The 27795-nt window shown below is 38.1% G+C and overlaps 1 protein-coding gene across 2 annotated transcripts in view; it reads left to right on the top strand.

Annotated features, from left to right (window-relative positions):
- The window catches only part of LOC131431574 (blastoderm-specific protein 25D), a 29785-nt gene extending 4298 nt beyond the window's left edge, over positions 1-25487 (top strand). The window contains exons 1-7 of one of the 2 annotated variants that reach the window (XM_058597378.1): positions 11245-11458; positions 11568-12680; positions 12759-12958; positions 21809-23283; positions 23355-23765; positions 23829-24121; positions 24190-25487. In XM_058597378.1, the coding sequence (XP_058453361.1) occupies positions 11443-11458; positions 11568-12680; positions 12759-12958; positions 21809-23283; positions 23355-23765; positions 23829-24121; positions 24190-24473 (3792 nt within the window). In that variant the 5' untranslated portion in view covers positions 11245-11442 and the 3' untranslated portion in view covers positions 24474-25487. Of the gene's footprint in view, positions 1-11244; positions 11459-11567; positions 12681-12758; positions 12959-21808; positions 23284-23354; positions 23766-23828; positions 24122-24189 lie in introns of those variants that run through there. The other variant, XM_058597377.1, reaches the window with a different exon arrangement.
- The last annotated feature ends 2308 nt before the right edge of the window (positions 25488-27795 follow it).

Below are 27795 nucleotides of genomic sequence, written 5' to 3'. Positions count from 1 at the left end.
TTACTAATACCATTATTACATTAATACATTACTATTACAATTATTACCACTACATTCCATAAACACCATAACAAGAACCCAATGCCACAATTTACATTATCACAAAACCAGATCTACGACCATTGTCATTACAAAAACAACAACTAAACTATAAAACACAACCACACATTATAAGGACAGTTTTATATAATCTAGGGTAAGGGCTCCCTATTTCATCTCATTTGTAAGGACGTTACCTTAAATATCTGATTTAGCCATCAAAATCACTACGATTTTTTTCATATTTCTGCTTAATTCGCCTTGCTCCACATTGGAAATTGATGCACATTCTTTAGAAATTAAAATAATAATAATTACTGTGTTCCTAATTTCATCTCAAAGGTTTTGTATTCATCCTATCGTTGGTCCTTTATTCATCCCATAAATTAGCAATGGCGACAGCAATCAAACAATACAATATTGCACTATCACACTCTCAGGTTCAAAATGGCAGAATTTTCTTTAAAAAGGGCCTAATGCCAACTATAACACAACACACGATATTAAAAAAAAACAGTTTGGAATCATTTCGACGTTTAAAATTTTTTGGATCGTTTTTATTACCTTTCGTTTTAAATTTAAAATTTTACTCTGCAGTGAATTTGGAGAATTAAAAAAAAACAAAAAAAAAAGAATTGTTACTATTTAGGCATTAGCCCTTCTAAAAACAAAATGTAGAACCAGAGATGCGATTCATACAGATTTATCTGTATTGTATAGATTTTTGCGTTCGCGTTCGTTAAATCAGATTACAGATTTTCTAAATTTAATACAGATTTGTAAAGGTTCATAAAATGTGAGAAGTAAAACGTTAGACTTTTCTCTCTGAGTATCTTTTAGTATTTGATTACAGTACTTCTTTAAAAGTTTATTAATCAACGGACAAATCACATGTTAAAATGGAAATCTTTTGTGCAAATGTTTGATGATGAACACTGATAAACATTTATATTAAAATTTAAAACCAATTTGAATTTGATTCATTTTATTAGTGAAAACAGATAGAGCAGATACATATTTTCTATGAAAATATCTGGCATCACTGTGCACAGCCGTTAAAACACACACATTCAACAGTGTTATGGTGACGTATAGCGGAATGGAACCAGTGCTACTAGATTTGCCACAATGGTTATTCGATTAGTATTTAACACGCTCTATTTGGTAATATTAGAAGCCGAAACAGTTTTATTTATATATAAATATCAATGATATAATTAAACTAATGTCACGGATACCAAAAAATTCTTGTTGATGATAATTTAAAGAAGAAAAAATATTTTTTTTTATTTTACATTATGAGAAAACTTGGCAACCTTGCGATACGAAGTGAGATGAAAACAAAGCGCAATCAAGTGAATTAAGTGCAAATTTTCATCTCATATTTTTCATTGCTTTCATTGCTTATCAGGTAATTTCAGAAGTCTTTAATCGTTGAATAAACTAGTGGAAAGTGAACATTACTAACTATAAAGTGATCCAACATTGAATAGTGATGCAATTATGTGAAATAGTGATCATGTTTTGAGACGAATCGATTGGTAAATATACAGAAACATGATGAATTGTAAAACTTCAGACGAAAGTGGTTCCTAAATCAAAAAGTGAGTTTATTTTAAATGAAAAAAGCGATCGTTGAAGGTTTTTTAACTATTTTTTTCAATTGGAAAGGGTGGCAAAACCTAGAATAAATGTTTTCAAACGTTCCACAGTTTTGTTCAGGTACGTTTAAAGATATGATTAATGCTCAAAGTTATGAGGTGAAGGAAAGAGATGGAAATTAGAGCTGAGATGGAATAGAGAGCCCTTACCCTATTTGAATCAGCACAAACAAAACAGTGACCAAGTGGGCACCATAGCCTAGGAACGTCTGTGTGTAGATTTAAGGGGCGGGTAGGGTCTAACACTTTTGAAAAATCATTTATTATTTTCTTTATATTTTCTTATAGTAAAACATTTGACGAATTTTCTGTGAAATTTTCAAGTCTATTGGAACGACACTCTGGAAGTTATGGACCTTTATCTATGACTATTTCATTCTACGAACGAAGAGCTCGGTGCACAGGCCCAAGATTTCTACTTCAATTGACTTCAAAACTTGACAAAACATTCTTGAAATGTTTCGTTACAATAACTTATAAAAGAAAAAAATACCTTTTTTTTAAAATGGTTACCCTACGTGCTCCCTGGAGTAATTCCATTGATTTTATAGACACAAACCTTTAAACGCGTTTTCCTCGAAAGCAGGTTTTGAAAGTCCCTGTCCATCGTCAAAAACTACTGCACCATTTTGTTTTACAATTTTGCATACTCTTTCTACATGTAAAAAACCAGACCCCAATAAACCTTTTTCTGACGGCAAGGATTACATTCAGACTCAATTTTGGTAAAACTTTCCACGTTTTTCATGGAAAATTAACGAATTTCATAGAACCGATTTCACTGTGTTTCGACGATTTGGAAATACTAATTGAAATACAAATTATCTCGCAACGATGCTAATTCAATTTATAAACGGAACAATCAATTTTGCAATGAACTGAAGAAATCCGCTTCAGTTTGAATGTGTGTAATAATTGTGAAGTATCAGAAAACACCCCTTTTTCAGAGCTATTTTTGAAAACACGCGGAAAATCCTCCGAATTTTTCAGCCATTTTTACCCTGCAGATAGATAATGTTTTTGGTTTTGGCAAATTTTTCAAAATTTTCATCGAAAATTTCCTTAAACCACCCGCGCGCATGGTACTTGAACGGTTGCCTTAACCGCGGAATGATTGATGTTTACAAAATGAAAAGTGTTACCGTGCTTAAAGACTGTCCCAGAAAGTATGAACGCAACTAAAAACCGCTGCCATTTGGCAATGGTTCAGAATCTGTCAATTTTTATGGCTGCGTCCTGTTGTCTACACTCTTCTCTAACCACTTGTGCAGTTGATTATTCGTTTTCATTAGTTTGTTTCGAAATGCGTGGATTTTCAGCAGAACAACGTCGAAAAATTGTGTACAAATGGTGCACAGAACGCGGACTGTCACTGAGAAAGATAGCAAAAATGAAAGGAGTAAGTGAAAATCCGTGCGAAATGCAATCAGAAAGTTCGGTGAGGATAACACTTTTAAGGATAAACCGAAAACGGGTCGAAAAAAAGATCCTGCTAACCCTCAGTTGGATAAACGTATACTGAAGGCGTTCGAGCCAAAGAAGGAGGTTTCAGTTCGGGATGTGGCCAAAAAAGTGGGCACTTCGAAGTCAAATGTTCTTCGTGCTAAAGAACGTTTGAATCTTCGAACCTATAAGAAGCAGAAACAACCAAATCGTAGTCCGAAACAAGGATCATAGATCAAGCCGAGGGTTCGAAAGGAATGTTTACAAAAACGACTTCTACCCGTGATTCGAAGCCACAAGGATCCTGTTGTTTTCTGGCTAGATCTTACTTCTTGCCACTACTCGATATCAACGGTAGAATGGCATACTACCAAAAATGTCACTTTCGTCCCAAAAGACATGAATCCACCAAATTGCCCACAACTTCGACCAATTGAGGAATTTTGGGCATTAACGAAGGCACATCTTAGGAAACATGTCTCGGCAGCAGAAACCATTCAACAGTTCGAAAAAGATTGGAAAAAAGTGTCGAAAAGTGTCAAAATTTGTCGCCAAGAAGTCTGCACGGAATTTAATGAGGAACGTTCGCAAGAAGGTGCGCCAGCTAGTCTACAATGGCTAAGTAGCAAATGTCGAGAATAATATTCCTAATATTCTAATATTATCAGTATATCGAATAAAACTTGAATATCTAACACTTGTGAATTATTTACAGCGAAATCAAAGTGCGTCCATACTTTCTGGAACAGTCTTTAGTCCGTTTATTATCTTTCATGATGTTAGTTCCCTTTCGTGTGGATAAGGAACACTATTAATTTATAATTATTAAATGGATAATTCTGAAAATCGAGTAAATATTTTAAGTAGTAGTTGTTTTTCAATGTCTCCTTTTGCCTTCTCATTAATTTTTTAAGCAATCCATAACAACACTTGAGGCAGAAAGTTCAAAGTGATATACGGGTAGAAAATTATAGTCACGAATTTCGAAAGAAATACATTCTTCAAGTAACCATTTTGAGATTATGATTATTTTCATGGGAAAATATTTATTGCTCTTGATTTGACGAAAAAAATCATGAAAAATCATGACTTCATAAGGATTTAAAATGATTGGTTTCATGATTTTTTAATCATGATGACAGCAGCAACGGTTTTCTTTCCGTGTAAGTTTTTTAATTTTTTTTCAAGGAAAAATCTTCGCTATTCCAAAGTATTTAAATGAACATGGTTAATCACTCTCACAATTCTGTGTTATTATTCAATGGTTTGAGACGTATTTGACTGATAGCAGTCAGTTGAAAGCCTTGAAGAGCGCCGGGAGCTTCAATTATTGTGTGACGGTCAAAAATTCAATAACTAAAACACTATCAGGAATCAGAATAAAATGGCTCAAACGGCACGTTCCCCGTATTTTTTCGGAGATTTGTGCCTAAAAAACACTAACTTCACTCGTCGGTTTCGTTTTCTCTGATAGCATATTGAGAAACAAACCTAAAATTGTGCACTTTATTTCAACTTGGTTTGCCACTTTTCTCAGTTTTCCAGCTCCCTTCGTCGCATGAGACCTCATCATGGTCGATTTCATTCTTCAGTTGGTGCCGAAACGACCCCGTCTCTGATGTGCCATCGAATCTAAAGCACAGATTTCGACGTCAACATTTCATAACGTCACATAAAGCAATGAGAATTTCTCTTTGTTCACTTTCTCTTTTATTAATATATCCTCAATTTTCACGTGTACTTACAAAATATTCGTATAGAATGAAAGACAATATTCCCATATTTCTAACAGTACCAAATAAGTAACAAACATTTGTGTAATAACGCAGATATAGTCGAAATAGCAAGTAAATAAAGAGAATCTGTCAATTGTTTTTATGCCCTTTTGAAATGTTGACGTCGATTTCACTGTCGTCTTGTCGCTTGTCATATGTTAAAGTGCCTGTCGGAAAGGATTTTTACTGTCAGGGGTTTCGTTGCGCCAGTTCTGCAGATGCAGACTGTGATGTGCAACAATTTCGGTTCAGTAACGGATTGTGTTTTGGTTTTTTCGTGAAACCCCACCCGATTGTCCATGCGCGGCGTGCGACCAGAAACGTGTTGATCTCGAAACACACAAAATGTCATATGCAACGAGATAATTCACGACAGCAATAGCGAGTGTCATGCCGAGTCAGTGGTGCCTGAATGGACACATCAAACTCTTTGTTGTCGGAGCAAGATACTAAGTGTTTGCAATTTGACACTGGCAAATGATGCGATACATTCCACTACCAACACAGACAAGCTGACAGTGAAGCTAGAATCACACTGGAGTGCGGATGTGACGCGTAACGATGAAGGATTCAAATTCTGCGTCGAGTGCGGTGTGGGGTCTGTACACCTTCATGAATGGCCAATTGTGTGTTCGCTAACTCAATCCGTTTGCTGTCTGATGGTTGCACTTTGCCAATTGGCGATGCGCGCGCACTTTATGCCTCTGTTAATGACGAAGCCATTGAGGCGGAAATTTTGCGTTACATTTGCGAAGCTATTGGGCCGCTTCGGTGGTCGAACGGATGTTACGCGTCACTGTGTCGTTGTTTGTGAAGGGAAAATTGTTCTTATGACACTGTAATTGCATTACCTGTCGATATAATCATCAGAACCGGTGCCGGTGGTTGATCGATTCGGACTTGGAGTGGAATCATGAGGTGGACATACCAGAAACAAAGAAACAACCATTTCTGTAAGGCCGAAAATTCATATCTGAATCAGTCGACAAGCCACGTTTTTATGTAACTTACCTTTCTGTTGAAAAAAAAATTAATCAACATACACAAACTTTTTCACTTTATGACCCTTAATTGTAAGACCTCAAGACCCCATCATTTCGGAGAAATCGATCACGCTATTTGCCGTGGGTTGATTATCACCTTTAGCCTTTCTTTGTTGTTGGTTTCTTTCTTTTCTTTCGTTGCGATAAGTTTGTTTGCTTCTTTTCGATGAGAATATCAATTATATCACCTCGTTATTTTGAGGCTCCAATTGGCAGCTGGTTTCTTCACACTCTGTTGTATTACACCAGTGCTAAAATTGTAGGTTGAAGCATTCGATTAGATTACCATTAGAAGCTCATACTGCAGCTGTCGATATGCCGTAGCGAGGCTTGAGACGCCTACGCAAGACGTTCGGGGCTGGAGCATAGAGCTCGGGTCGGCTGATGTGAGCGCAGTTACTCAGAAATTAGCGCTCGATACAACGCAAAAACACGATGAGGTGAGCGATCAGTTTTGGTGCGCTTGAAAATTATCACGTTAGGTTGGGAGAATTGCGATTCATGTGTGACGAAAATGATTTTGCGATAGGCGCTCTTGTCCGTTTTTTTGTTTGACAGAATCCAGACACGCCCTATGAGAAATTCCCTTTTAGATTACATTTTTTACACGTTCAAAAATCAACTTTTTTTCAACTAAGCGGGACTCACCTGATTATTCATCAATTAACAGAACAATGAAAAGAGATAATTATCATTTTTACGACTTTCGTCTATTCTCTTTTCCATCCATTTTCGATGAACAGGTAACCGAAATCTATTCGCAAACAAGTTTTCTAGGTTAGATCAATCACTTTGTGGAATTCGACATGCACAAACATGAAGTGAAGTAGTATTTGTTTGTTTTTTATTTACTACCAGTATCCGGTGCTATTGAAAGCAAAATGAAATCTTTCATTAGTAAGCTGAAGAATATTATACCTTTCATTCATTATTGAATGTTTTGAGCAATCGTATTGATAGAGTTTTTTTTCTGTTTTTCTGAATTTGATTGGTTAAAATTTGGTACAACTAATCGATTGTTTTTTTTTTATAAACTGTTATTTTTGAAATCGAATGAAATGAAAACAAAAGATCGATAGCAACAATGCGACTTGAACCGAGAAATATTAGATCACAAAGCACGTTAGTTAAGGTGAAATGTAGTCCCAAAAAATGCGCGCAAAATTTGAATCGCTTGAAATGAACGAATCGTCGCACAAAGCAGAACAGGTAAAACCGACACATAGAAACCAGGAATATTTTCAGAGATTGAGCGCAGTGGGTTAACCACACGTTTTGTTGGCTCGACAATTTGAATGTATCCTAATTCAATCTTTATTGTTATCGATTAGTATTACACTAGAACAATGATTGGCTAACAGGAGGTATGTATATGTATATGTGTTGACTAACATGCTAACAAAAAATATACGTGAGTTTTGTAGCAAGTATAGGTTCTCCTTCTAAAGAACGATTGAAAACAAGAAAACATTCAACTTTTCGTGTTCCTACTAGGTTCTATTAGAACTATGCAAAATTTAAGCTCGATCGGAGAGACTATATTTTTGCGTCCGAGCTTTAAAGTTCATATGGGAAAATTGACTTTTTCCAAAAAAAAGCATCGGCTCAAGATTTTTATAATTTAGACCCTACCTCTCCTTATCTTTTTTTCAATTAGCACCTTAATCTGAGTTATTTGATGTCTTCACGATAGTTATTCAGCTTAGTATGAAGATTCTTGTTAAGTGACAACTCATGTTCCAAACTTACTGTAAACGAAAATTAATCGAATCAAATCATATTACGAGCACTAGCAGCAGTGGTGCTAGATAAAGACTGTACCAGAAAGTATGGACGCAACCAAAAACCGCTGTCAATTTTTATGGCTGCGTCCTGTTGTTTACACTCTTCTCTAACCACTTGTGCAGTTGTTTATTCGTTTTCATTAGTTTGTTTCGAAATGCGTGGATTTTCAGCAGAACAACGTCGAAAAATTGTGTACAAATGGTGCACAGAACGCGGACTGTCACTGAGAAAGATAGGAAAAATTGAAGGAGTAAGTGAAAAAGCCGTGCGAAATGCAATCAGGAAGTTCGGTGAGGATAACACCTTTGAGGATAAACCGAAAACGGGTCGAAAAAAAGGTCCTGCTAACCCTCAGTTAGATAAACGTATACTGAAGACGTTCGAGCAAAAGAAGGAGGTTTCAGTCCGGGATGTGGCCAAAAAAGTGGGCACTTCGAAGTCAAATGTTCTTCGTACTAAAGAACATTTGAATTTTTTATAAAGCAGAAACAACCAAAACGTAGTCCGAAACAAGAAGCATCGATCAGGCCGAGGGTTCGAAAGCTGTACAATACGATTCTTGCTGGAAATTTGAACTGCATAATCATGGACGACGAAACCTACGTGGAACTCGATTACAAATCCTTGCTGGGATCACAATATTATACGGTGCGAGAAGGGCAAGTGTTAAACCAGTCCAAGACATCGATAGAAGTCGAAAAATTTAGTAAGAGAGCTATGGTCTGGCAAGCAATTTGTAGCTGCGGTAAGATTTCTTAACCTTTCGTCACCACTGCTTCAGATACACACACACCCACTCACACACAAACACACACACACACAGAGAGAGAGAGAGAGAGAGAGAGAGAAAGAGAGCGAAAAAGAAAAAGATTTTGTGACCAAACCTCGGTTGAAAAGTCATTTTTCACAGCGATTGCATAGCCTTTCTATAGCAATGTGTAGCCTTAGAAAGGCAATAAAACATCGAATTCGCTAAAGTTTTACAATATCTTCAATTTATCATATTCAGCCACCCTACGCTCGCTGAAAATATCCACCTTACTCTGCTGAGCTATCCAAATACTGTAACGACCTGCCGTAGCTGACAAAGTTCGGTTCATCCGGAGCAACATCCCATGAAACTATATTTTCGCGCCCGAGGTTTAGTATGGGGAAATTGACTTTTTCCAAAAAAACAATGGCTGGAGATCACCGTACAGACTCTAAAAATCAGTGCATTTTCGTAGGAAATTTAACGAGGCAGAAAACTTTCGAAGACTGTAAAACAATCCGACAGTTGTAGAAAAAGTTGTTTAAGGTAAACCAACACAAGGTTCGAACAACGGCTCATTCCTTAATATAAAGACTGTCCCAGAAAGTATGGACGCACTTTGATTTCGCTGTAAATTATTCACAAGTGTTAGATGTTCAAATTTTATTCGATATACAGATAATATTAGACTATAACAACAGAATATTGTTCTCAACATTTGCTACTTAGCCATTGTAGACTAGCTGGCGCACCTTCTTGCAAACGTTTATCGTTAAATTCCGTACAGATATCTTGGCGACAAGTTTTGACACTTTTTTTACCATCTTTTTCGAACTGTTGAATGGTTTCGGCTGCCGAGACATGTTTCCACATGTGCCTTCGTTAAAGACTAAAATTCCTCAATTGGTCGAGGTTTTGGGCAATTTGGTGGATTCATGTCTTTTGTGACGAAAGTGACATTTTTGGTAGTATACCATTCTACCGTTGATTTCGAGTATTGACAAGAAGCAAGATCTGACCAGAAGACAACGGGATTTTTGTGGCTTCCAATCATGGGTAGAAGTCGTTTTTGTTAACATTCCTTGATGTATATTTCGCTGTTCGTTGAAACAGTGGTGATGAAGGGTTTCGAAATCTTACTGCAGCTACAAATTGCTTGCCAAACCATAGCTTTCTTACCAAATTTTTCGACTCTAATCGATGTCTCGGACTGCTTTTACACTTGCCCTTCTCGCACCGTATAATATTGTTGTTCCGGCAAGGATATGTAATCGAGTTTCACGTAGGTTTCGTCGTCCATGATTATGCAGTTCAAATTTCCAGCAAGAATCGTATTGTACAGCTTTCGAACCCTCGGCCTGATCGATGCTTCTTGTTTCGGACTACGTTTTGGTTGTTTCTGCTTTATAAAAGATTCAAACGTTCTTTAGCACGAAGAACATTTGACTTCGAAGAGCCCACTTTTTTGGCCACATCCCGAACTGAAACCTCCTTCTTTTGCTCGAACGTCTTCAGTATACGTTTATCCAACTGAGGGTTAGCAGGACCGTTTTTTCGACCCGTTTTCGGTTTATTCTCAAAGGTGTTATCCTCACCAAACTTCCTGATTGCATTTTGCACGGCTTTTTAACTGTGTACCATTTGTACACAATTTTTCGACGTTGTTCTGCTGAAAGTCCACGCATTTCGAAACAAACTAATGAAAACGAATAAACAACTGCACAAGTGGTTAGAGAACAGTGTAAACAACAGGACGCAGTCATAAAAATTGACAGATTCTGAACCATTGCGGAATGGCAGCGGTTTTTGGTTGCGTCCATACTTTCTGGAACAGTCTTTATGGATCATAACTAGTATTGCATTTTATCCGGATCCGACTTCCGATACCGGAATTACAGAGTGTTGAGTATTCAAAATTTAGAATCATCAAATTATGAAAAATACAGAAACATTAACAAAGACATCATCGATTAAATCAATGAAATGAAATGAATAAATATTATAAATCGAAATCTATTCCTCTATTTGTTATCAGTAGATACCATGTGATCCTAATGATAATTCTTATTAATACGGTCAAATTTTTCTTGTATTCTGCTACAAGACAAATGAAAAACAAAAACATATGGTATACAATGATGAGCGATATAATAATAATAATAATAATTCAGAGTTAGTAAGTCGCGCAGACAATCTAATGCCGTTTTCGTTTATTGATCAGAGCAGCCCGAGAGCTGTCCCAGAGTCGCCTAAACAACTTTTGATATGTTTGTTTTAGCAACCTGGGGTCGCTCTAGACCGGACTCCAATCGCGTAGTTTCGCTCTGAAATTTTTCTCGGGTCGCTCCTCAACATCCATGCGAGTTTGTTTTTTTTAAGAAAAATACTGTTATGAATTACTCGAGGCCGAAGATTAATATTCATTTCATTGGACAAAGCGAAGCAGTCATTCCTATCTGCTGTTATTTGGTAGCGACATTTTTCGGAAATAATGGAAAGCTTAAAAATTGAAATGATTTCTCTTTTCGGTGAATGGAAAAAGATTTATTCGATTTTTGGTCCATCCTTAATGTGCAACAACCGCGTATCTACAATTTTCCCAGCCTACTGTTGACATACGCGGTCGCGCTCACATACTAATAACTATTTAGCAGGTACTCTTCGCGTGGAAGGCACAAAAAAGGCTTCCGCGACTATTGGGTTTGCTCTGAATTATAAACGTGGTTTTGTTGTGCGTTGTTTTTAGTTGGCTTTCGTTATGTGTGTAGTCGGTGCTGCTCATTGCCATCAATAATCGCGGCGTTGGTTAGTCGGTCGGTCGGTAGTACGAAGTTTTCCCCCAGTGGCCTACGCTACCTGCTATTTCGCTTCAACGATCGTCTGAGTGCAGTCACAACCAGCACAGCTATGCCGCAGGCCATTCCAACTTTGTCGTCGTCGTCGTCATGATAATCATTTTTTGTAAGCTTCTTCCTCTTCGTTGCCCCCTTCGTACCCCGTCGAACTTTCTCGTATTGGAATCGCCCTCATTAGATGCTCTAACGTCTTTCTCATTTTGTTTTGCTTACAGATTCAGCAGACGACCAGAATGTGTCAACAAGTTCACCCACGGCCGTATCTGCGAGCACCGCCTTCTCCAGCAACAACAGCAGCAGCAGCTCGACTTCAGCGGGTAGCATAATTTCTAACACATCGAAACATCATCACCACCCTCATCTTACCTATCAACGCCAGGCAGCAGCCGACAGAGATGCTCAGCAACGGACCGAGAGTGAATCAGTCGGTCGAGCTGCCACCAACAAAATCAGTAGTATAGTGCCATCCTGCTGTGAGGAAGATCTCATCACAACAACTACAACGACAACCAGCCCAACCAATCCGATAACAACCACTTCAGATAACGAGAACGAGTCATCGGATCGGGAAGTGTCACCAAAATTCATCGTCGGAACGAAAAAGTACGGGCGCCGATCGCGTCCTCGGGAAGATTGCAACGGACTGGATACGTCATCGGATTTGAGTAATTCGGACAACGAATCTGTTTCGCCGTCTCAGCAGAAAGATCCGAACGGCAGCAGTAAAACCTCCTCGAAAGTTCAGCGGTCTGCCTCACAGAGTGATATTCACGGCTCTAAACGACGTCGACCGATGAGTGGAGCTCGGTTAAAACGTTGCGTATCGCTACCAACTCACCGTCAACGACCGGATGTTGCCCAAAGCAAATTGAACGCCAAAAACGTTCGAGAACAGCTCAATATGGATGAAAAAATCGACAAAAAAATATACTTTCTCAAGCTGTCAGAAAATCTGCGGGACATCTGGGATTCCCTAGTAGGCGATGGCCACGGTGCTTTGTTGAATCAATCGCAGCTCGAGATAGTGTGTGAACGAGTTGGTCTGCAGAAGCTTCCGGCCAAGCTGGCCGCCAAGGAGGTATTTTCGAAGCTGTGTTTGCAACCGATCGAGGGAATCAGCTTCAACGAGTTTATTTCCCTGCTGCAAAGTGATTCGGATATCCTGCCGATAGGCGACGGGGGCATGGATGGTGTTACTAATAAAGCTGTTAGTGATAATGCTTGTGTTGCTGCAGCCCGACTGTTCGATGAGAGCGACAGTTTCAAGGCCCAAGAACTGGATCGCGACAGCGTCGAAGAGACCGTGGGTTTCAGCGTGCAAATGCCAGGTGTGTGTGTTTGATTTTTGATTTTTAGTGTTTTTGGAAGGTGGTCATTTCCTTAATTGTTATTATTATTACTACTAGATTGGACCGCGGAGATCGGGTCGCTCTCGTCGGCTATCATAGTTGACATGTGGGAGTCGGCTGGCGTCGTGGATGCAAAGAATTTACTCCAGGATCTTGGCTTTTACGATGAAGAAATTCAAGTCACAAATCTGGTTACGGCTCTGGAGGATGAATTGCAGCGGCTGGGAGACAGCAACGAAACGTACGTTATTGTGAAGGTGAGTTGGCTCGATTCGCCTACGTAACACATGTGGGAAATTTGCAATGGTAATAAGATTCCGCAGACAATCGATGGTGTTATGCTTGTGTGTATTTTTTTTTGAAGTGGCAATTATTCTTTGTGGACTATCAGCCTGGCTGCCTTCCTGCTACGGCTATGGTACCAAATACCCGAAGAAACAGAAATTCAGGACTGGCAGTTTGTGATTCAAGTTTATTTGTGTCCGTTCAGAGCTAATTGGGTTCAAAACAATTATGATCTTTATCGTTTCAGTCGACGCTACAATAAAACATTTTTCGAGTGTGCTCCAGCCCAAAATCAAAATGTGTGGTCGAGTTTCGTAAACATGTGTTAAGCTCACAAAAACATGATTTGTGAAGTGTCAAGACGCAAGCAGCCGTATATGAGAGTGGGATGCAATGGACACAAAATAAATCTAATTAGCATTCCACTGTCAACAATTTAAGTTGGCTTCCGTTTGGATTGAATAACGAGTGTCTTATTCGAAAAAAGGAAAAAAAATCTTTTGATTTCGAATGGAGAAATTGTTGAAGAAGTTTCTAAAGTTGATTTTATTCTTGAACTCGAAGTGACTGTCATTGGAACACGAAGAAAACGGTGCAATGCGAAAGTATAGAAGTAGGAAGCCAATCATTCCATCAGAGCGAACAGCTGGCCTGGTTAAAACACAAACGTCATGTTGGAGATTGAGGTACTCAATCCGAAGATTGCATTCAAATCTTTTTAGATGCAGATTGCAATCTATTTTAGAAATGGGCTATTCGTTCGCGAACGGAACTAGTTCTTTTGAAAGAATTAATGACCAATAGTTCTTCCGTTCAAAGTACTGGATCATTTTTATATCGCTCAATCTTTTTCGAGAACGGTTGAAAACAGTTCGATAAGAGAACAACGAAATCTCAGTTGTAATTGGGATCTCGGTTAGTCATTCAACAAGCAAACTAACTAACTAACTATGAAAAGAACGAACGAACGGCTCTCGAGAACTAGTTGTTTTAATAGAACTCTGCATCACTGAACGGTTCTTTGAAATGAACTGTTTTGCCCATCTCAAATATGTTTCCAATGACGTGAACGAAAACTAAAATCGTTGTGCACAAAACGATATACAGAAATTTATGTGTTAGGAAGATTCGAAAACTAATGTGGATACTTCAGTCAGAAAACAAACAGCTAATCCTAAATGTATCGGAAAATTGCCAATGAGTTTCGTTTGTCTGTTTGCGTTTCCATAATTTGTTCATTGGAACTAAAGTACCGCTGATATTTTGGAGTTATGGAATCAAACAAATGTATTCAAGAAATGAAACGAAAATAGGATATACGTTATTATTCGTCATATTTTTCCACAATTTTGACGATCTATTGGCTGCGGAAATTTCAATAACTGTTTAGTATCAAGTAGAGAATTCAGAGACCTCTGTATCTTTGCGATGCAATTTCAAAATATCGGATTGGAAGAGACCGAGGCAACACTTGGAAACACATGTGCCTCCAAGCTTAGTAGCTTGTGAAGAAGCAGATATCACACACAACTTTATATACTTGCTCATGAAGTTAATGAATATAATATCGATAGTCACACGACAAACTGGCCTAACTGCAAATGAGAGACTCTCTTTGTTTACTTTCTCTTTTAATTATTACGAAGACCATCACGCCAATTTCTTGAAAGTTTCCAATATAAATCGGAAGCTTGTTGTTTTAGCTTGACAGTTTTGCGAAGAATAAGGCGTCAAATAAAAAATTAATGCGGTAAATTGTGAAAGAAAAACTAAACAAAGAGAACCAAATATTTGCAGTTAGGCCCTTTTGTCGTGGGACTGTCGATATCTTGCTTTGAGGCATCTATATTGAAATCCCCCACAACTATCATCGGCGTGTTTTCGCGAGAATCTGAAAATAAATTACGCGTGATGAAATATAGGCGGTCCTAACATCAGCAAAAATACAACAAATAATGTTATAGTTGTCCCAAGAAGGGACAATTTTATTGGTTCTGAAAATAACCGATTTATGTAGCTCATCCGATGTATACAAATGTTTATTCATCTTCACCAGAACCCAAGTTTTGGACCAGGATTCAGGAACTGGAACTGAATTCGGAGGGGCAAGCTCAGAATTTAGTTGCAAAATTCATGTTCGTAATCCAGATCCAGAATTCAGCTCATGAATTTAGTTTTAGAATTCTGGAACTGAACTCATTTTTCGAATCCAAGTTCAGAAATCAGTTTCAAAATTCAAGTTCGGAGTTGGAATCTAAAATTTACACACTTAATTTGGATTACCGATCTAAGCTGTTCCAACCTCGGTAGCTGAGTTTTTCAGTTCTGAAACTGAATTCTGAAACAAAATTCTAATTCTGAAATTAGGTTCAGAATTCGGATAGATCAAAATCCTGGTTCTGAATTCAGTTCAGAAGGTTCCAGAATCCAGATCTAGTATTCAGCAGCTGAATTACTGATAACTCATCGTTGTTGCTGCTGGTTGAGAAGGTGACTACTCGTTACGCCGCTCGAAAGTGAATGAGAGCGCGACCTGTGTGTTTGAGGCTTTATAGCCCACAGAAGATATGTTGACGTCCAGTTCCGTGCAAAGGATTAACCCAATGGTTCGAGCTATTGATGAGTAACAAGGGAACACGGAAAGACCGAAATCAGCATTTTGGCGAAAAAATTAGTTGATTTTCTGATTTTAGTTAGTTATTTTTTGAGACAACTAAAAAAATCTTACTTTTGCTAATTTATATTTTTCATTTATAATTCCCTTAATAATAATAAATATTTCTTGGAATGGCTATTTTTTTAGTTGAATTCACCAATTAAACGTGCTGTCATTTCTTAGCTAAGGCACACTTCATTTCCATTCAACTAATTTTTTAGTTGAATTAGAGAAATAAAACGTTGTTTTCAACCAACATGAATGGTTGAATTGGCTTCTGCAATTTGCAGCTCTATGGCACTCTGTCGCCGAGAAAATGTTAACACCGTAATGACTACTAGCCACTAGATGGCATACTACTATCGAAAAAAATTTCAGCCGCGGTTGTCTTTTCTATATTGGCAGGTATAAATACGATGTTGTATTGGAAAAAGACATAAACGAAACATAAACTTTTTTTCGAAAATTTTTCTCCTAAATCGTTGTTTTCTTCATTCCACTTCGCGAAATCGACTCTCTCACTGGAAACTTTGAGCACTCGGAAAACAAAAACCGAATACAAGTAGCACACCGGACGGCGTAACCCGGAAAGTTTGAAGATACAAAAAACATCATTTGACAAATGCAATTAGAGTGCAACATTCGAAACTCACTTCACTGTTCCTCGTAAAAACATTATTACGCACAATCGCCTCTAATTCGCACCAATTCTTAATAAATACACTTTCCACTAAGTGTTTACGTCATTTTTACAAATCTGTTTAGAAATTTAATTTATCGTAACACATGCTAAAAACATCAAAACCATTTGCAAGCAGTTTCAACAAGACTGTTCTTTTTAGCTTTTTAACGGATTGTTTTGCTTTGACACTTCTCATGAGTAAACTTGTTAATAAAACCCATTTCATTTTTGTTTTCTTTGTGCTGTGCTTCACTAATGATGGTGATAGAAAAATAGAAACAAATTTTCTGATTTTAATAACAACATTAGTTGTCAATGAGAATTTCGTGTTGGATTGAAATATTGCATTCTCTAAAAATAAGAGTTTTTTCAGCAAATTAAATTCTTAATTTTAACTAATTTTATAGTTTTTTTGGAAATTTTGTTGTTAAAATCAATTAATTCAAAATCAGTAATACGAATTAGGCGCTAATTTCGGTCGTTCCATGTAATAATCGATATTTTTAATCAAATAGTTGTATCAATTGACATACTAATGAATGCGCAATTGCAAGAGAATCTCCTTTGATTGATCTATATTAGGAACCTACATCGAACACGCGAACAAAGAACATAGACTTTGTTTGCCTTGATTTGTATTTGTCTTGTATCCGACGAAATTATATCAATAGCTCAAATGTATCAGACCCTGTCAGCTTGGAGCGAAATCAATCTTCAGTTCAGCAACGCCATCACACGGCATCACATTCAACATATCATGTCAATTGTATGGGTGCGCAGTGCTGCTATTTTGGCGCGCACGAATTTGACATTTCTCACCCCTACTTCTATGTACGAGATTCGATGCGGACTCGCCTTTGGGCGCCATGCCCGCATAAAAGGATGTTGCAAATGATTTGTTCGGGAAATGCGAGAGCTGGATATCTTGTTAATATGATGTCTTTGAATATATGCAATTATGTCTATATGCTACTAGTTATACGGATTTTGATATTAAAGCTTTTCTTCGCCAGGCTTGTGTTGCATGCATCCAGTTATTGTTGTAGCGTAACATAGAGATTTGTAGACTCTCCTGCAATTTCGGTTGAAGCGATAAACTTGTTCTCTCTAATAAATCGCTTACTCCTTCAAAACCGTCCTCCACGTGCTCGTTGTTAATCAAAATTTCAATCATATATAATCGAGAATACGTGGCTCAAAACAAAACGTAGAAATATTTCGTATCAAAAGATGAAACATTATAATAGTTTATACAATATTGACTGGTCTGTGAGTGTTCAAAACCTGACAACATATCTACGTGTATTTACCCTTCAATTTTGTATAGTTTTGTCTGTTGGTTTCAACCTATCGTGAGACATAATCACATGACATGACACGTTGTTGTAACAAATAATTTATGCTGAAACTAGGTTTAGAGCTTTTATAGAAAACGGTTTGATTGTTTCGCTTAACATAATGAACGTTTTGCTTGAATTTATAGAAAATCTAGTTTCAATTCATGATATTAAATAGAATAGAAATATAGATATCAATATTTTGATACGTTTCACGAATCCGTTAAGAATTTCAAGTTGAAAATTATGTATCCAATCAGCGTCACTCATTTTCCGGCTTAGCCCCGCACAGACAATTCATTTTCGAGACGCCTGATCGAAAACGCACACTTACACCTGATCGAAAATGCACTGCATTCAGCACAATATTAACTTTTGAAAGCACTAATCAGACCGAAGTTACGATGCACATACAAAATTAGAACACTAAAAAAAAAAGAGTAAAAAACTGGCACGTTTTGTCTCGAACACGATTAACGCCAAACTGAATTGACTCTGCTTGTCATGAAAGCGCGTTTACAAAGTCAATTCGTGAATCGAAATAATTGCAATGCTTGCTTTCCAAACAAGATTTTCGTCACTGTAACTGATATTAAAGACACTCGGGTTGAACATTTTTTTAAAAACTTTTATCATGTGTCTCTTCCATCTTAAATCAATATTAAACGATGTAAAAATATCAAAATATTTACCAGAGGCTTTTCCTTAGTAAGTTTTGCACAGCCTACTTTGTGACTTTCCTCACCGCAGCACGTTTGTTTATCTTGAGCTTCGTTTCGCTGACAACCTTCTTTCACTTCCGGCGATACCCTCAACGAGCGAAAACGATGTATCATGTTAGTGCGGTGAAAATTTGTGTATTTTACGGGAAAGAAAGGATTTTCATCCGTTCATCCATTCACTTCATAACCTTTTATCGTAATGGTATGATACCAAACCACCAAATCAGAACGTAACAATAATGTTGATACGACGACATACGTGTTTCTAAGCACTTTTACGCTTACAGTTTCTGGTGGATGGACTCTGTTGTGATTAAAATGTTACTTTTCAAGAGACTGGGCCAGACGGCCTGCTACACAAGATATTTGTTTGCGAACCTCGATCGCCACTGGCCGAATAATAGTCTTGTCCATGAAGTTGTTTAGTCTGCCTTAATGTAGGTTTCATCATCCTGTAACACACAATCGAATGTGTCAGCATCTTCATGTACAGTAAGTCTACAGCTCGACTCGTCGATTAGGTCGATTCACGACTGTAGAGGACACTTCCAACTTGCTTACGACATTTCGGACGTCGAGGTTTGGGTTCCGCTTGCAACAGTTGACCACTCTTTTAAATGTTTTAGTGACCTCCGGCTCTCGATCTTCCTACGATGCATTCTTCCTGGTTCTCCTAACACTGTTTATGACGTTGGTGTCTGTGCATTTGGCCACATACTATAATTTTGCCAACGTGTGAGCAGTTTGGGACTTCGAGGTGCGCAACTTTGTCGTGTTTCTCCTCTTGCTTTGATACTCTTTTCACAACTGCAGAGCAACAATGGGTAGATGTAATGCTAAAATACATCATGAAGTACAATACGACTATACATTTTTAAAATGAGTTTTGCAGGATTTTTCCAATGAACTATAAAAAAAAAACAATACGTCAGAGCTAAAGTAGATCAATTTTGTATTGTAACACCCTTTTCACAACACACGTTCAAATTACTATTTGGAGAAGAAAAAAAAAGAATGTCCAAAGCTATTATCGTTTCAGAAATGTGTCAGCATAAAAAGTGCGGCAAAATTCACTCGGAGTACCAAGTCAGTTTCTGTTCCCTATTTCTGGTATTTCCGGAACTGGATATCATAAAGGGTATAAGTAAGTTTTTATAGACATTAACTAACGAGATCTATGTATTGGAACAATTTTCAAGAATTCACCGTATCTTCATATCGGTATTTCAAACGAAATATCAAAATTTTGAGCGCATCATCCAACATTACTAGAATTGTAAGTAAGATCCATACCTATGGAACCAGAAGACCTTTTATTTGAATCTTGCTACATGGAATGAGAAGTCCCGGCCCTAACAAAAAAGTCTATTTTTTACCGTGAAAACTTTTTCATTCTTTAGTATAATCTCCCGCTCTAGATGGAGATTATACTAAAGAATGAAAAAGTTTTCACGGTAAAAAATGCACTTGACCCATCGGTCCTCCAACATTTTGATGCCCAAAATAGACTTGTCAAGGCCTTCAAAAAGGCTTCCGTTTCTGCAATGACCTTAACATTCGACGAACATTTCTTTCCATGGGTAAACCTTTTCAGGTTTGGAAACAGAAGAGGTCAGGGACTTCCCATTCCATGTAGTATTTTATGAAAATCGGTAAAGCCATCTTCGTGAAATCGAACTGAGTTAAGAATTTGCGTGCTGGTATAGCCAAAATCGGTTTTTTTGACAAGTAATAGGTTTCTTAAATTGGAGTAGGTTTAGGCACAGTTTCGAAGAGTTTTTACGCGTGAACTTTTTAACGTTCATCACCTCAATACCAGACTCGGAAGTCGGAGTCGGAAAAAATTGACAGCCACTTTCGGAGATATGATACCTTTCATTTGAACTTAAGCTTGAGGAAATCGGTAAAACCATCTCTGAGAAATCAGTATTAGTTCCATTTTAGAGTTTTTGATTACTATTTTTATTACTTCCGACACCGGAAATTTTGGACCGGTATAACTGAATTGAGTTTATTTGGTCATAAACTAACGAGTTCTACGAACTAGAGAAATTCATTAACCAATTTCAAATAATTCATTTCACGTTACATCGGTTCTCATGAGAAAGCGCTCTTGCAATCTTGTTGTTGGCCACATTGGCGTCGTTGCAGCTGGTCAATACACGCCGATGTAAATTTGGGGTATTTAAGTTCAGAATGAGACAAATGGTTGACCACAACTGCAAATCACTTGCCAGTTTTTTTGTACAGGGTGTTCTACGAAAAATTTCGAATTTAAAAATGCAATAATAAAAAAAATGATTCGATAGATTTCAATAATTATACATTTATTTGAAAGGTTGATTCATGAAATTTTTATGAAAAATAATTTCGTTCAAATGACCAAGACGGCTGGCTTGGCAGTAGCCAATCCGATCCACCTAATTTTGATTTCATTTTCAATGGTTTCTGGCTTTATGTTATCAATAGAAACTTGAATTTCAAGCTTGAGGTCTTCAATTGTTTCCGGGTGGTTGGCGTAACATTTATCTTCAACCGCTACCCAAAGAAAATATTCCAGGGGCGTCACATCGCAGCTTCTCAGAGGCCAATTCACATCACCATTTCTGCTGATTATTCAATTTTTAAACATTGTTCGCAGAACATCGATTGTTTCGTTGGCTGTGTGACACGTAGCGCTGTCCTGTTAAAGCCAAATATTTTTCATAAGTAAATTTCGTGAATCAACTTTTCAAATAAATATTCATTGAAATCTTTCAAACTGTTTTTTTTTCAATATTGCATTTTGAAATTCGAATTTTTTCGTGCGACACCCTGTAGGTTCGCTGATTCTGTTCCACACACAGAGTGTTGAGTACTCGACAAATAGTTGTTTTCGGCATCTTCAGCACTTCAGTTAGCTCAGAACCGAACAAGTCCGCTTTTTCACTGTGTTTGAGCACAATTTCTCATCTTTCGAGTTCCATTTGACGTTATTTCTGAACGCGATAGCCTACTTTGATCAAACTTGCACCAGTTGTTCTCTTTAGAAGTGTAAACAACAACTGTCAATGATTTTCGATTCCCAATACTAGAGTTGAGTTTGCGGTGCGCAATGGGTGTACCAATTTACTTTTGGTAAAAATATCATATTACGAAGATATTTAGTTCTCACATCTCACGAACAAATCATAAGCCAGCAAATCTTTTAGATCCATACCATCTGTTGTATCGCTCTGCTCCAATAATCGTATATAGGTGGAAGTTTTGATTTTCGAGATACGTAAACGCTTGTTGTTTGCTGAAATTGTGAAACTTGCGGAATAGTTCAAACGGTAAAAATAAAAATCATTTTTGAGCCTTGCAAAATTTTCGTGAATCCAACAGCCGAACAGTTGAAAACCAATTAGATTACCGAATGTATAAATCTACCCTTCGTCTTCCAGGCATCCCTAGCGCTACACAAAGCCGAAGTTGCGGCACTGCGACAGGCTTTTGTCCAGCTGGTAGAAGAGAACAAAAAACTGTACGCCGATAACAAGGAAGTAAACCAACGGGCTCTACTGATCGCACAGGAAGTGGACGAACGGACGAACTCGTTGGAGGCTTCCACCAGAAACAAGATTCGTCTGCTGGAGCAACGTCACAATGAGGCGATCAGGGAGCTGTCCTCACAGCTCGCTCACGAACGCGAACAACTGTCTAGCACCAGTAGCAACATGGAGAAACGGATCCGCACACTGGAAACCGAAGAGGCGAGACAGAAGGGAGAGATCTGGCGACTGTCGGGAGACAACGAAATTCTAAGAATTGAACAGGAGAATCTTACGAAAGAGTTGACTGAATTGTTGGAGAAAAATATTAAACTTAATAAGGACATTGCTGAACTGGAAGAAAATAATCGAAATGATTTCGATGATGGATTCGATCGAAAGGATGATCTAGAAGTGTTGGAACTGATTGAAAAGATTTCACTACTGCAGAATGAGAATACTGATCTGAGAGATAAAAACGATGAGTTCAGTGCTGAAATAGAGTCGTTAAACGTTGAGCTGGCAAAATTTAAGTTGAAGAGAAGTAGTGTCAACAGAACAAGTTCTCTGGAAATGTCTCCGGTGGTGGTAGAAACGACCGGAGGCACCGAGGAAAATGCTAGTGCGGCTAGAAAACGGCAAGGAGATTCGCCCAGTAAAGCGCGACTGTCCGACGAAAGTCCTCGTCTTGGTAAATTTCGAAAGTGTAGCAATGATTTGGAAAATGAATCGGATTCCAGTGGGGATTGGATGGCCCTGCAATCTGAGTTGGGTATAAAGGTCGATAGTGCAATAGCATCCTCCGGAATATCCCAGGATTTCTCCAGTAATAACGAATCCAGTTGCAATGATGCAGAAATACGACAGCTGAAAACGAAAATCGCAGAGTTGGAGAAGAAGTTGGAAGAAAGAGGTTTGGGTTCTAGCAGTGAGAAGACGGAAAATGAGATCAAGGGTGCGCCGACGACGGATTCGGATCTATCTGAGCACGATAAAATGAAGGCACGTTGCGACGAACTGGAAGCTAGTTTAGAACAAATGAGCAAGGAGTACGAAGCCTGTGAAGATTATTGGCAGAACAAGGTCAATGAAGAGCGTCAATTGTTTGAAGAAGAACAACGAATATCTGATGATAAATTCAACGAACTGTTGAAGAAGATGGCCGAGTATGAGGAGCAGTTTGCCGGTCAAGGAACCAGCAAAGTTGATGATGGGAGACTTTCGCCTATCGAAGAGAAAGATATTCTGGAACAGCAGTATCTTGATCTGGAATTGGAACTACAACAAACTCAACTGGTACTAGAAGAGAAAAGTCATGAAGTGGATAAACTTCGCAATCGAATTGCCGAATTCGAGCAGTTAACCAAATATTCATCCGAAACTATGCTGTAAGTAGAATGTTCTTTTGTTATAACTTTATACACAAGCTTGATTCGTATTATTACTTAATCTTTCTTAGTGCCACACCTCCACGAGTTGATACACCGGAAATCGATAGTCCGGCGAGTTCACCCATTAGCTATCTGATGAAGCAGAGCACTATTCAAGCACCCGCGCGAGATTATCAGAATCCAAACTGGTGTCAGCCGTTGAGTAATGGAGGACCGGTGGATTCAATCAATGGTCCGAATGCATCGCGTTCTCCGACTTCCCATTCAATTGCGGCTGTCGAAGTCGATGAGCAGGCGATTGATGAGGACTCCGGCTTTAATCGGACGATTTCTCCAATTCATAAACCGATTATTGCCGCTTCGTCGGCTACCGATGTGACCTCCTGTGGAGGTGACCATCGGGATATGGGTGATTGCCCAGATGTTTGTTCGGTTAAATCCGCCCGAAGTACGCATAGCTTGGCATCCACCCACAGCATGTGAGTTTAAATCCAGTGTTATTGAAAACAAAAAAAAAACACTAACCCAATGTTTAATTGCAGTCACAAATCCGTGTCTCAAAACGACGTAACGATGGTAAGTCAGGAACAGCTTAAGCAGTTGCGTCTGATGCAGCTACAGTTGCAGGATGAAATCAAAGAACTAACTCAACAACGAGATTGCTTGAAAATGGAATTTCAACAGCTGTGTGAAGCGAAACCAATATTGGCTCGTGCATACACCAAAACTAATCATCCGAATCAGACCCAGAAGATTCAACATTTAGAGCAGAAGATTCGGCAACAGCAATCTATGCTGAAACAGCAACAAATTTATACGGAGAATATCCTACACCGTAAGTAGACTAAGTTGGATCATCATCGGTTAGTATAAGTAAAAAGATTCGTATTTTTCGACTTCTAGAAATTTGGCAGCAGCAGCGTAGTGAGATATCGAATCTGCGTGATCGACTCGAGGCGCAGAGTGTGGTTATCTCGGAACAGGCAAATCGGTTGGCCAGCAACGATGTACTGGTGAAGGATCTGTACATGGAGAACTCGAATCTGTTGGTACAGGTCCAACGGCTGGAACAGCAGAAAGCCCGCGCACAGTTGTTGCAGCAGTTTTCGCAAGCAACGGCGAACGCCCACCATCAAGCGTCGCATCATCAGAGTCAGCTTAGCGGAATCGTGCCCGGTTTGCCCTAGTATGCAGTCAAGCGCCGGAAGGGGGAATGTATTTTAATGTGTCATAATCGTAAGGTTGGGGTTTTATTTTTGAGCATCTACGAACCATTGTTCTGTTGTTGGAATGTTCGTGTCGCGTGGAGAAGTAGAAGAATAGTAATCATGTTCCATTAATCGAACTATTTCTAAAAAAACGCACCTTATCTTTAGAGATAGTATGAACTTTTCATTTGCATGATCCAAATTTATTTATTGTACTAAATTGTACTGCTGCAAGTGCTGTAAATTGTGCAGATGCTATATATTCGAGTAAAATACATGTAATTTATTTTATACCTGATTAGATAAATTAATTCCATCCATTACCGCTTAAGCGGGGAAAATGTACGCACTGGAAACATTGTGGTTGCATATGAAAAAAAAGCATAAAACAATTTCCGAATTGAACATGGCTGGAGCAAATAGTCACTTCAATTTTGTCTATTTAACTACTAAGTCTACTTACTACAACTTGATATGATACTAGGTCTGTTTACTGCAACTTGATATTGTTTTTTTTCGTTTTAAATACAAAATCGACTGAATATTTCATGCATGGTACTAAACTGAAAAGACAATTCTATAGGTTCTGTGATGAAGCTTCCTTGTTTATATTAAATGGATCACAACAGTTGCAATATAGGGAATCCTCCGGTGGATGCAGAAGAACTACGCCTACAAATCGGCCTTATTAAAGAGAAGTTAGGCTATCAATGTTGCCTGTGTAAACACGTGAAATGAAACTACATTTATCACTATTCGAACTTTGGTTCCTACTTTGTGCACGAATGCTGTTCAGAGAAGCTGTAGGCCTACACGTAAATTGCATGCGGAAAACAGTTGCTGAAAAATCACCTATGTCGTAGTGATCCGTAGGAAGGAGATTTGTGCGTTGCTGTTAAAGTTATGCTAGTTAACGATACAATAATAAAAGACATATGTAGCTATCGTTATAACAGATCCCTGCAAAAATAAACAAAGTACAGAAGTAAGAAATTGTTTTTGGAACAGGAGAAAGAACTAGAGAACTCAATGTTAAATATTATTATTATCGGTTCAGTGGCGGTGAGGATTCGTTATTAGTCGGTTGGGTTCCGCTTTAAACATCTCTTTAGCTAGGTTTCTAATTTCCCTCAAATCCTGTCTTCCTGGTTGTCAAAGAGCAATCTTCGAACACTTGCTTTATTACGTTGGATATAGATTATTTGGTTACATTCAGGCGTGCGAGTAGTGCGGATTTTCGCGATGCTCGAGGAAAATTTTGATGCGTTGCTAAGCCATTTTCGCATCAGAAGAGTAAATGTCTCAATCAAACATCAATTCAACTCATACATTCTGGTAGTGATGCGGTAGTGTTTGCTTTCCTCATATAGAATTATGAACCACGAAACGAATTCCTTAAAATTTGTTTACAAATTTGTCTAGTTTTGCCTTTCACTGTGAAAATCGACTTTTGAACCGAGGCCCGGAGGGCCGAGTGTCATATACCATTCGACTCACTTCGTCGAGTACGCAAAATGTCTGTATGTGTGTGTATGTATGTATGTATGTAACATTTTTTTGCACTCACTTTTCTCGGAGATGGCTGAACCGATTCTCATGAACTTAGATTTAAATAAAAGGTACAATTGTCCTATACAAAGTTCCTGAATTTTACTACGATCCAATTTCCGGTTCCGGAGTTACAGTGTGATTTGTGAAAAAATTCTCATTTCAAATTATTTCCTCACTTTTCTCAGAAAAAGCGTGACCGATTTCAACAAACTTAGATTCAAATGAAAGGTTTCATGATCTCATACAAAACTTCCGAATTTCATCCGGATCCTACTTCCAGTTCCGGAATTATAGGGTGAAGTGTGTTAAAAATTGGATACCGTCACTTGAAGCGTCGAAACAAAACACGTACAAAAATTTCTTAACGTGCCTCGAAACTATTCCAATCGGTAGTCATTGTCAGTAGACGGTCAAACATTAATTTGGCTTTCCTTGTTATTGGATTTTTGACGAATGACCGAAGATAGTAGCCATAGACTCCAAAATGGATCCCAGTCGTTTTTCTCGAACCAACTTCGCTTATACCGGTTCCCAGATTCCGGTTTCGGAAGTACCTCTTTTCGTTTCCTCAGAGATGGCCTAACCGACCTGAGTACAGTTTCACTCTGTAGGTTATACTAGTTTATGGACAAACCTTTTTGTTTTTTAAGAATCAAAGAGAATTATTTTGAAGAATACCACACAATTAAATATGAGAATATGTAAGATATGAGAAAGGCATCATTACACCACTAGGTTATTAGATTTCGTTAGCTAATGACCGAATAATCCTTATTTAGTTATTTGTGGTTATGCAAAGGTCAAAACGCTGATAAAGGCTGACCCAATGTGTAGGTTTTGTTAGTTGATGGCCAAAAACGAATAGACTTCGATTGTACCGTTTCCCAGTTTACGTTTCCGAAAGTACTGGAAATAGAGGCCAAACATTTCAAAACGGAACTCACAACGATTTCTCAAGGATGTCTTTAAAGATTTTCATAAAATTAGATTCAAATAAAACGACAACAAACTGAGCCGAATGACAGACAGATTTCATTTCCTAATTACTTTTTCCCTGTTTGAGTGTTTTCAATAATTCTTTCACGAAACGATTGGAAAAGGATGTAAGATTGTTGTTAATATCACTTTTAGTACGAGAACATTGTTAAAAACCTGTTTTAATCCACCTAGTGGTGTAATGATGCCTTTCTCATATCAATGAAACTATCATATATAATACTGTGGTATTCATCAAAATATTTTTCTTCGATTCTTAAAAGAATAAACGAAATAGATTTGTTTGACCGTCAACTGATAAAAAATGTCAATTGGAAAAGATTTGAGGTCGATTTAGAAAACTTTTTACGGTTTGTCGCTCTTTTCAGTGATGGTATAAAATTTTTAACACAATTTACCCTATATTTCCGGATCCGGAAGTCGGATCCTGATGAAATTTAGGAATTACTTATGGGACCATAGGACCTTTCATTTGAACCTAAGTTTGTGAAAATCGGTCGCGCCATCTATGAGAAAAGTTAGAACACATATTTTCATTTTTTTTGCACATTTTACCCCATAAAGTTAGTGCAATAAACATTATATACACACATACGCACATACACACACACACACACACACACACACACACACACACACACAAACACACACACACACACACATACACACACAGACATTTTGCGTACTCGACGAACTGAGTCGAATGGTATATGACACTCGGCCCTCCGGGCCTCGGTTCAAACGTCGGTTTTCA

The sequence above is a fragment of the Malaya genurostris genome, chromosome 2, assembly GCF_030247185.1.
Source record: "Malaya genurostris strain Urasoe2022 chromosome 2, Malgen_1.1, whole genome shotgun sequence".
NCBI lineage: Eukaryota > Metazoa > Arthropoda > Insecta > Diptera > Culicidae > Malaya > Malaya genurostris.
The sequence above is the reverse complement of the archived record's forward strand: the minus strand, read 5'-3'. Positions and strand labels throughout refer to the sequence as shown.